General features: G+C 30.4%; 2 protein-coding genes across 2 annotated transcripts; both read left to right on the forward strand.

The window, feature by feature from the left end:
* Positions 1-8,751: 8,751 nt before the first annotated feature.
* LOC124916009 (methylthioribose-1-phosphate isomerase-like) lies at positions 8,752-9,279 on the forward strand. Its single transcript, XM_047456747.1, has 3 exons — positions 8,752-8,870; positions 8,943-9,048; positions 9,115-9,279. Exons 1-3 carry the CDS (start codon positions 8,752-8,754, stop codon positions 9,277-9,279), a joined length of 390 nt encoding a protein of 129 aa, XP_047312703.1.
* A 21-nt stretch (positions 9,280-9,300) lies between these two features.
* On the forward strand, positions 9,301-9,622 carry LOC124916010 (methylthioribose-1-phosphate isomerase-like). Its single transcript, XM_047456748.1, has one exon. It carries the CDS (start codon positions 9,323-9,325, stop codon positions 9,620-9,622), a length of 300 nt encoding a protein of 99 aa, XP_047312704.1. The 5' UTR covers positions 9,301-9,322.
* Positions 9,623-11,910: the final 2,288 nt, after the last annotated feature.

Here is an 11,910-nt window from a genome sequence, read left to right on the forward strand (position 1 = left end):
ATTCTTGTCCACGTTCCCGCGAGGGCGCTGCAATCCGATACAATATCTTTCCATAACTCTTCAACGCTCCCGCGGGTTCTGTCATATACCCTTGCATTCCGTTCTTGCCAAATGTTATACATCACTGTTCCAAAGCCGCACTTGAACACGCCTGTTGCAAATCTATTTCCCTTGGCTTTGAGTAGTGCTGCATCTTTGATTTCATTCCATTCGCTCGGGAAACTGATCAGCTTCAAGTTTTTATATAATCTGTCCCAAAGCTCTGAAGCAATACAGCAGCTCCCGAATAGGTGATCTATAATTTCTTCATTTCCTCTACATAGAAGACAGTTCGTGTCCAGGATGCTCATATACTCGCTGATACAATCACGAGTGTTGAGTCTTTCCCAAAAGGCGAGTCATATGATGAACTGATGTCTATGGATAATCTTCGTTGACCATACAAGAGGAGCCTATTCTACTTTCTGTGCTTTTTCCCGGGTTATCTCCCATATTTTCTTCGATACCAGCTTCCCATTGTCCCCAGCTTTCCATTCATGAATATCCGGTCTGTCATGTAGTTGTATGTTACTTATATGATCAAGTATCCTCTGTCCTTCTGGATTTCTTTTCAGGAGTGAGTCCCAATTTCCGTCTTTAATGTCTCTGATTTTCGCTTCTGTGCAGTCCCTTCTGTTGCGGGTATTTTGAAACTCCTCCTTGTGGATGATAGGATGGTTTTCAAACCAGGGGTCGTGCCAGAATATAGTGCATTTCCCGTCCCCTAGCCGGATGTCATAAAGATCTGCAATATCGCTTCTTAGTTTAAGAATCTTTTTTAGAGACCATCTCATACCTTCATGAATTTTGCAGGTCCAGATGCTGGTTTCGTATTTCATAAACCTCGTATGCACCCATTTGATCCATAGTGATTCCTGATTGCGCTCTAAAGCCCATAGATGCTTGAAGGTGAGAGTCTTGTTCCACTCGATACCGTTCTTCAAGCCGATGCCTCCCTCGTCCTTCAGTTTGCAGAGAGCGGTCAATTTGACTTTTTTCCTCCTCTTCCACTACTGCCCCAGATAAGGTTCCTCATCAGTGTATCGAGCTCCTTCATTACCTTCTTCGGAATGACCATTTGCTGCGCCCAGTAGCCAACTATGCCCATGACCACTGTTTTGATAAGTTCGATCCTCCCTACATAAGAAAGTTTTTTCGCTGCCCAGCCAGATATCGTGTTTTTTACCTTTTCAATCAGTGGCTTACAGTGTGAGATCTCGACCTGCTTCGCGGTTAATGGAATTCCTAAGTACCTTACGGGAAAACTTTCTTCCTTGATGCCCATGATGTTGAAGATGTCCTGCTTCGTTTTGTCATTTACGCTTCCATAAAATGCCACATATTTGCTTTCATTAATAGTTAAACATGTAACCTCAGAAAAGAACGTTAGTGCAGCCCTAATAGTTTTAATAGAATCAATGTTTGTCTGCGCTAGAATGAACAAATCGTCAGCAAAACATAAATGGGTTACCTCCTCTACCTCACAGAATGGGTGAAAGATGTATGGACGATTCTTTAGGAACATCGCGAAGATGCTCTCAAAGATCGCCATGATAGCTATGAAAAGGTAAGAAGAGAAGGGGTCCCCTTGCCTTACCCCGTTTTCACCCTTGAAATAGCCTCCGTGGACTCCATTGACACTAACAACAAAGTAGGATGATGAAACGCACTGCATAATCTTCTTCTTCTTCAAGTCCGAGATTGATAAGCACTTGAATGACGACCGATCGGTGTGCGGAAGTGAGGAAGAGAGAAGTTTCACATGCTCTCTCGATAGAGGTTGTTGAGACGATGTGTGTTTTTGGAGGACATTAAGGAGTCATTGTCGTAATCGAAATTGAGGCTCGGGCTGGGATAGAGAGAGAAGACTGAAGGAGAAGGAGAAATAGCAAAAATGGTAGGAGATAATGAGACTAGGGTTTGGTGGGAAAGGAGGAGATGAATATAATTAAAGAGGCGCGCTGTTTTTGTAAAAAAAATGATTTTTTTCAATGTGGCAGCCACATGTATGGATGGCAATGGATACCCGTATACCCGATACCCGTGGGTACCCGATGGTCGGATTCGGGGTTGGAGATGGAGAGTGAAAAATGTTACCCAATCGGGTTCGGGATCAGGAGTGGTAGTGTTGGAAACTCAAACCCGATATTCGATACTTGAATATATTAATATTAATATATATATATATATTATTAAAATTTAAATAACTTTTCAAATTCTACTTTTTAACCATCGTTATAATAAATATTGTATTTATTTTCTCTGTACCCAAAATCATAAATCAAGCCAACAACATTATAATAAGTGTTTCCCTCTCATTAGTCATGACTCTTGGTCTTCATTCTTCATTTTTTTATCTTTTTTCAACCTTACTTTTATCTAAACCCTAAACCATAAACTCTACAACATAACTATTCAAGTAAATAATGTTTTCATTTGTATTTTTTAAACTTCGATATTACTAGTTTTAATGTTATTTATTATTTAATAAAGTTATGATCTTGTTCTTTAACTTTTATAATCTTATATTTATTTATTAACTTCTCTCAGTTTTAGCAGCAATAAAGTTGACATTTCTGTAATTTTTATAAGATTATTCAAGAAGAATGTTTTTTTTTTTTTTTGTGAGAAAACTATGATGAATATTTTGATGTTTAAGTATATAGTTATATCCATTTTAAGTTTATTATATTTTGTATTATAGATTCATTTATATTACGATGAATAAATTTATATTATGTAGTATGGATGTTTAACTATTGTTTAATGATAAAATATTTATAATAATATTTTTTGGTCAATTATATTTAGTAATATCATATTAGTTAAGATTTTAGATTTAATTTATTATAATTTTAAATTATTTTAGTTTAAACGTGTTAATTAAAATATATATATTTTTTAATATTTATTATATTTAGAAAATAATAAATATAATTTTACACTTTAATCGGGTAATGGAGTACTCGTCAGGTATCAGGTACCCTACAAATCGGGAATGAGGATATAAATAAAGATACCCGTCAAATTCGGGTCGGATAGTAAAATGACAATCAAGTTCGGAAATGGGTACTTCATTACCTGACGGGTAGGATACCCGTTGTCATCCCTAACCACGTAGGGAGTCTTGGGAAATCGCTCCCGGTATCATTATTATTCTATATATGATATAAAAACATTTACAAAAATGAAAGGAAAACATGCATCATGCATTAGCATTTAGCACCCTAAAAATGCACATAATAATTTTAATATTTATATGCTTTATATATTTATTTATTTTTGAAAAGGATTCATCTATATTAAAAATATAAAAATCATTTAAGTATACAAACAAAAACATGACATTAATATAAAATAAAAAAATTTTACTTAATATGTTTGGGAATGAATTTGATAATAGCAATAATAGTATGATATATATATATTTGATACTTAATATATATTTATGCATGTTTTACTTTATTAGTGAAGTCTCATGATTTTGGGGTGATCCAAAAAAGTGGTAATTCATTCTTTTTCTCTATCTGCAAGTGAGGAACGAAGATTCTCGTCGGTAGGTTTCAATTGAGATGGCGCCGGACGTCAACACCGCTAATTCAAAGGATTTCTCTCTTCAGTCTATCCGTTACCGACCTGGTTCACTTCTGCTCCTCGATCAGGTCCCTTCTCTCTCACTTTTACGTATTAATGGATATCTGTATCGTCAATTCGCTGCTTCTCATGAAATTTCGCATTAATCACTCATTCCATTCCAGATTTCCGAAAGTATATTTAACAATCATTATTCAATGATGATGAACAGAGGAAGCTTCCGCTCGAAACTACTTATATCGATATCAAAGACTCATCTGATGGATGGTAGGTTATTTTTAGTTGCTGTCAATTGCAAATACTTTCCAAGTTTAACTGAAAATCTTTATAAATACATAAAAGTTAGATTTATGTCCACGATTCTCAGGACTGCAATTCGTGATATGGTGGTTCGTGGAGCACCTGCAATTGCTGTAGCTGGTGCACTTTCTTTGGCAGTGGAGTTGTTCAACTTGGAAGATTTTGATGGAAAATCTCAAGATGCAGCATCTTTCATTGCTAAGAAATTGGAATTGTTGGAATTTTTAGGGTCACTTGTATAATAAATAATTGTGCATGTGTAATATTTAATATAAGCCAAAATAATGTGATCTAATGTGAAATTAAGTTTATGGCTTATGGGTGTATTTGTCATGAAAATAAAGTGAGGATACCTAAGTGACATTTCTAATTTTATGAAGGGGCTAAATTAGAAATTGTCAAACTATAATAACTAACTTGTTGTTGGTTATATGTAACGGTAATGGTCCCCATTTGAAGTAACGTCAATTCTCCTTTGCGTCCCCATCAACAGAGAGAGAAACCTATTGACTTACTCATCAAATGGAAGAACCATTCCATATAAGGAAAGTTTAAGGAAAGAATCATTCAATCCATGCAAAGTTTAAGGAAAGAGAAGATTCACAATTCATGCGATTAATTTAGGTAGTTTCCGCAGCATTCAAGATTTTAATTTCTCACACATTAAATTAGGATCTAATTAGGATAATTTTAACGATTGGCATCAGAGCCATCCTAATTCAATTATGTGAGAAAATTATATCGGTATAGATATATATGCATGAAATTTATATATGCATGCAATTTATATGATTTATATGTATGCAATTCATAATAAAAGCATGTTATTAGGAATAATTTTTGATAATTTCAAATAAAGTTGGTATAAAGATATAAAGATTTATTTTATATTTATGAATATTTAGATTCTCTTAAGTTCATAAATATTTAGATTTATGATATTTAGATTCTCTGGATAAGGTCAGATGAACGATTATATATTAATTAAGATTGACGAATAGATTTAAGATATATTATAATTATCTATTTTGACTAGTTATTATATTATTAAGATAAGATCGATATTTGGATTCTCTCTAGAATGTTATATGCATTCATTTATGAATTTATAGATAATTTGAAAGCATATATGTTATTCTGATTATATATATATATATGCTTGAATTATTTATAAATTATTTACAAACATGTTATCAAAGTACGATAATATAAAGATTTTATATTTAAAGAGTAACCATTATATATATTGATTTTGATAATTATATATATATATATATATATATATATATATATATATATATATATATATATATATATATATATATATATATATATATATATCTTAGATTATGAAAATTTTAATCCGAAAGATATATCTATTGAATTTAGATTAAATTTTATGAAGTCAATAAATTAAGGAATATTTGAATTTTACGATTAAGATAAAGTTGAATATTCGATTTTTCTCTCTCATGATTTCAGAATATATGGATATTGATTTCGGAATATATGGATATATTGATTTTTCGATAATATGGAATAATTGAGTAAAGAATATAAAGATTTATGATATTATGGATAGTTAGATTATTGTTTAGATTTTCTCGTTAAAGGTTTAGATTTTCTCGTTAAAGTTTAGATTTTCTCGTTAAAGGGAGAAATTCTTTTTAAATTAACCGTTTTAAATTGACGGTTGATATTTCTTGTTAAGGGATTAAATAATATATAATATATATTATAAATCAAAAGAGAATTAAGAAATAATGTTTAAGGTTAAGTATATATATATATATAAATCAATATATAATAAAATTTTAATTATATCCTTTATTTTAGGATTAAAAGATTAAGGTTAATGATTATTAATAAAGGATTTAGGCTTATATTTAAAATTTGGTCAAATAAATCTTGAAGATTTATTATTTAATTTAATTAATATAAGATATTACAAATTTTAAATTCAAGATGTAAGATTTGGCCTACGGTATAATTTTATTTTTTATAATAAAATAAATTATATGTTTCTTTGGAAAATCATATATTATTGATTTGGATTATACAATAATATAACATTTAAATTCAAATTAATGATATTATTGTTCATTATTTGGATTGTATTGATTGATACAAATAATCACCAAAGTGACAATGTTTGTTGAAATTAATTCAAGACAATTTTGAATGGTAGTATTGTGTAATTCATGTGATTATATTATTTGGCCCAAAGGCTGATAATTTATTGACAGAATTGCATTAATACTTATGATGATAAATATGTAATAATTATAAAGTCTTATTCATGTGAATAATTAATCCATCCAAAGATAGATTGATTATTTGACATGTCTTATTATTAATGTTTGATCATTACACCAAAATACTATTAGCAATTAATATTACTGTCCAAAGACTTGATATTAATGTTGCATTAAGTATTTTGAGATGGGATAATTCGTTATTTGAATTTAATTGTTACTTAAGTTTATAAATGTGAGCAACTATTTTATTAAATATTCTAAGTGATTAAGGGCTAAAATTTTTTTATTGTGTCAAGATAAAAATAGTTTTTTTTAGATGAGACTGCAATATTATTTTTGAGGATATTGAGTTTGAGGGGAGAAATGATTGTGTCTTTAAAAATGATTTAAATCAATAATTCCTATTGTGGAAGATTTGATTTATATCTCAAGTGTTTTTGACATTGATAAGGATTTTAATTGATATTGATGATAATGTTCAAAAATCAAGAGTAACAAGACAATATTGATCAAATTCATTAAGTACAAACTCAACAACCTCAAAATCAAGTGTCTTTATGACAATCCAGTTTAATTGATTTACTCTTAAGGACAATTTATACTACTCGTTGCATATTTTGATATGGAGCTTCACCATAGTAGATGTTAAGGGGTTTTTCAATAGAGACATTGAAAAACAATTTGGTGCAATGAGAATACTTTGTGTCGAGAGACCAAATTAATATGGTTTGCAAATTAAAGAAATTCATCTATAGACTTAAAGAAGCGTCTCGTTGGTGATACCACAAATTTCACAAAATAACAATTCTCTCTTTTGGTTTTGAGGTGAATTTAATTGATTATTTGTGTATCACAAGTTCAGTGGGAGTAAACGTCTATTTATGATTTTATATATGGGTGACATTTTGTTTGTCACAAATTTTGCTTGACATTAAGTAGCCAATACTTACGAGATATTTGAAAAGAATTAAGAATTAAATGCTCACATATAGAAAGTCGGAAAGTCTTGAGATCATTGAGTATTCTGACTCCGATATTACGAGATGCCAAAATAGTATGAAATCTACTTCGGATAATATTTTTCGCTAGCTGGTTTTGTCATTTCTTGAAGAAGTGTCAAACAAACACTTATGGCGTCATCCACTATTGCAGCGAAATTTATGACATGTTACTAGGCATCAAATTAAGTGATTTTGACATCAAGTTTATTTTATGAAATAAATGATACAAAGTGGATAGATTTCTATAAAATATATATGTACAAACTCTATGGTTATGAACCTCATGCCAATAAGTTTATCATCTAATGTCTTTCATGAGGATATTGCTCGTATGTGTGTTGTAGAGATCAACGATCTCTAACTTCAGTGGGAGTTTGTAATTTTGACATCTTCCAGTTTAATTATTTTATAGATATTTATAAAGTTTTTTTATTCTGATCAGAATTTAAGTATTATTCAGTTCATTACACTTTGTATAATTATGTTTAAAGTATGATCTCACTAAAATTAAGTAGGACCAGTTGAAAATTGACATGAAAAGATCACCTTGCATGAAATTTTCATTCCTCACATTCATGATATGATTTGTCAATTAATTGTATTGATTTATGTGATCATTGTTGGGTCTAGTTGTGCTTAAATACAACGACGAGCTCTTTGGTCCTATATTGATATAATTAATTGATAAAATTGTTTATACAACATATGATTAACATGACATAAAACTTCAGGCGCATTATGGTTGATACATTTATTTTTGTACATACGTGACCCAGTGGGAGATTGTTGGAATTTTTAGGGTCACTTGTATAATAAATAATTGTGCATGTGTAATATTTAATATAAGCCAAAATAATGTGATCTAATGTGAAATTAAGTTTATGGCTTATGGGTGTATTTGTCATGAAAATAAAGTGAGGATACCTAAGTGACATTTCTAATTTTATGAAGGGGCTAAATTAGAAATTGTCAAACTATAATAACTAACTTGTTGTTGGTTATATGTAACGGTAATGGTCCCCATTTGAAGTAACGTCAATTCTCCTTTGCGTCCCCATCAACAGAGAGAGAAACCTATTGACTTACTCATCAAATGGAAGAACCATTCCATATAAGGAAAGTTTAAGGAAAGAATCATTCAATCCATGCAAAGTTTAAGGAAAGAGAAGATTCACAATTCATGCGATTAATTTAGGTAGTTTCCGCAGCATTCAAGATTTTAATTTCTCACACATTAAATTAGGATCTAATTAGGATAATTCTAACAGGAATATCTTGTATCAAGGTATAATAGTTCTGATTTGTGACGACGAAACTCTTTTAGCAATGACTGACTTCGTAAATGGTAATTAATTCTGTTTTCAGCCGACCAACTGCTGTTAATCTTTCTGATGCAGCATTAAAACTTAATGAAATTACATCTAAGGCAGCTGCCTTTACTTCAGAATCCAAGACTGTTTTTCAGGTAAAAGTTACAAAAACTTAATAGTGGGACGATTAGTTACTATCGTTTCATTAATGGTGGTAATGATTAGGCTTTCATTGAAGCTGCTGAACTGATGCTCGAGGATGATGTGGTTTCAAATATAGCGATTGGTACATATGGAGCTGAGTTTCTTCAATTTCAGCTTAAAGACTTCACTAAGCTGTCTATCCTTACTCATTGTAACACTGGAAGGTGTAAATTTATGTTCTTTTAAGGGAAAACAATAACGGGTAAATCAATCTCATGTCTTTACATTATATGCAGTCTTGCTACAGCTGGTTATGGAACTGCTTTAGGAGTTATTCGTTCACTTCATACACAAGGAGTTTTGGAAGGCGTTTATTGTACTGAAACACGTCCATTCAACCAAGTGAGTGAGTATATATAACATTCACATGCGACTGTTTTCATCTCATATGAACCAAATCATTTATAGGGATCGAGATTGACAGCATTTGAATTGGTCCATGAAAACATTCCTGCTACTCTAATCATAGATTCAGCTGCTGCTGCATTAATGAAGGCTGGTGGTGTACATGCTATAATTGTTGGAGCAGACCGTGTTGCAGCAAATGGTATTTTTTTTATAATGAATATGTAATGTGTTATGATTATTGAGTGCATTAAAATAAAGAAAGAAATGAATGAATGCAGGTGATACTGCGAATAAGATTGGGACATATAACCTTGCAGTGTGCGCAAAACATCATAGAATTCCGTTTTATGTTGCATCGCCCCTGACTTCGATTGATTTATCAGTTAAGTCGGGTGAAGAAATTGTGATAGAAGAAAGGTCTCCTAAAGAATTGATGAATTCACATGGAGGTCTTGGTGAACAAATAGCTGCTTCTGGAGTTTCAGTATGGAACCCTGCTTTTGATGTTACTCCAGCTTCTTTGATAAGTGGAATCTTCACTGAAAAGGTTGAATTCTTGATTTTCTAATATATATATATATATAACAATTTTAGCAATTTCAAATAAGTTTAATATGTAGTAGCATTTTTACTTATTTTTCTTTTTATGGTATACAAGGGTGTCATCAAGAAGAGTGGAGATGAAGAATGTTTTGACATAAGGGACTTCATACAAAGAAACTGAATATTGCAGGTTACTTGTCAATTTGTCATTATATATGTATTTCTTGTAATAAAAACAGGCATAATATGTGACAATTAATTTTATATTTGGGTATAATAATTAATTAGTTATAAAAGACTTGGTTAGATGCAAAAAAAAAAAAACATTAAAAAAAATATAATACAAATAGAGTGACTCAAATTGTAATAAAACACACCTTAAACAAAACGATAAATAGCTAACGAAAAATGTTTAAATTGTTAAGTGTTTTTATGGGTTATGTGCTTAACTCTTTTGACAACATTTTTATCTTTTTTTTTTAACTTAGCGGTAATAAGAGGTGAATATCTCCAGCCTCATTGAGAGGTCCTGGGTTCGAGCCTGTACGGTGACAAGTTTTACATCTAGTTAAATAGTTAAGTGTGTTTGCGAATTATGTGTTTAACTCTCTTGTGGTCATATTTTTGTTTTCTTAAAAATAACTAAAGAGAAAATAAAAACAACAAATTTTATGAGTTTGATAGTTTTCAATAAGATCAAAATATTTTGACCATCTCTACTAATTTTCTCGAGAAGACATTCTAAATTGTTATAATAATAGTAACACGGAATAATAACACGGAATAAACTAGGGGTGTAAGCAGTTCGGTTCGGTCGGTTTTTTACTGAAAATACATTCCAATCGTTGGTGTCGGTTTTTCAAAATCTCCGTCCGTCGGTTGGCGGTTAAAGGTCGGTTCGATTTGATCGGTTATAAAATCGGTTCAGTCGGTTTATCAGTTTAATCATTAAAAAAAAATTATTAGAATATAATAAACTAAAGAATGAAAAAATTAGTTGAGTTTTATAATATATATATATAATATAATAAAGTAAACTAAATTCTAATAAATTATATAATAAAATAATTGAACTTTTACGAAATATAAAATAATAAATAGGTGTGTGACAAGATAAACCAAATAAATTATATATCCATCCTTTACCACTAGGTTAGAAGGATTTTTTTTCTTTCGGAAAAAAGTAAAATGTTTATAAATATATATCAAAAACACGTATATATACGGTCGGTCGATTAAACCGTGAGTTTTTTATTATATAAACCAACAACCGAACCGGTCAGGATCAGTTCAAAAAATTATAAACCGGCCAAAACTCGATTCGATCGGTTTATAATTATTTCTGTCATTTTTTCATTGGTTCAGTTTTTTAGATTTTGTTTATGCCCTTAAAATAAACACATAGACCAAACATTATACGTTTCTGTAACAATTTAAGTGATTTTTTTATGTGCCATTATTTATAGGATAATGTCTATATTATATTGTTGAATTTTAAATTAAGATTATTTTGTAATTTTTTAGTTTATTAATAATTTTTTTCTTTAAACATTTTTATCTTCCATCTTTATCACTAAAAGAATGATTTAAATGATCCGGAAATGAAAGACTACGTAGAGCTACTATTGTATATATAAAAAAACATTAATTAAACATTAATTTGGTTTGAATTTATGGGTAAATTCGGTTTAGTTGGTTAGAAGATCGGTCCATCGATTGTACGAGAACACGTATACAGAACTAAGAGACGGCAATAATAAATAAAAAAAAGTGTATATTATTATTTTTTCAAACACATATTTTAGTTCAGTGCTGAAAATTTTAATTATTGAAAGAATTTTATATTTAGTGTGGGCTCCAATTTGAATCATGCAAATCATTAGAATATATATATACAAATGATGCTTAATTTTTAAAGTGTCTGGATTGCCGGGTCGAGAGCTGTAGTTAATTTGGATATATGTAAGAGTAAATGGATACTTGTGTCGGATTGTGGGTTGACACGCTCCTAAACTTAAAACGGTTAAAAATAAAATTAAAAATGTTATAGGTATGGTTCGAACTTGCTCATAAACTTAAAACGGTTAAAGTAAAATTAAAAATGTTATAAATATGGTTCGAACTTGCAACCCAACAAAATAAGTACAATCTTTTAACCAACTAGACTAATAACACTTCATATTTTAAATTCAACCCAAAATTTGATAAACGCGTGACATTTTAACAATATAAGTTCAACTTTTTAACTAACTAATCTCTCTCTATATATATATATAATGATGCTTAATTTTTAAAGTGTTCGGATTGCCGGAT

Source organism: Impatiens glandulifera, chromosome 9 (assembly GCF_907164915.1).
Source record: "Impatiens glandulifera chromosome 9, dImpGla2.1, whole genome shotgun sequence".
NCBI classification, from domain to species: domain Eukaryota; kingdom Viridiplantae; phylum Streptophyta; class Magnoliopsida; order Ericales; family Balsaminaceae; genus Impatiens; species Impatiens glandulifera.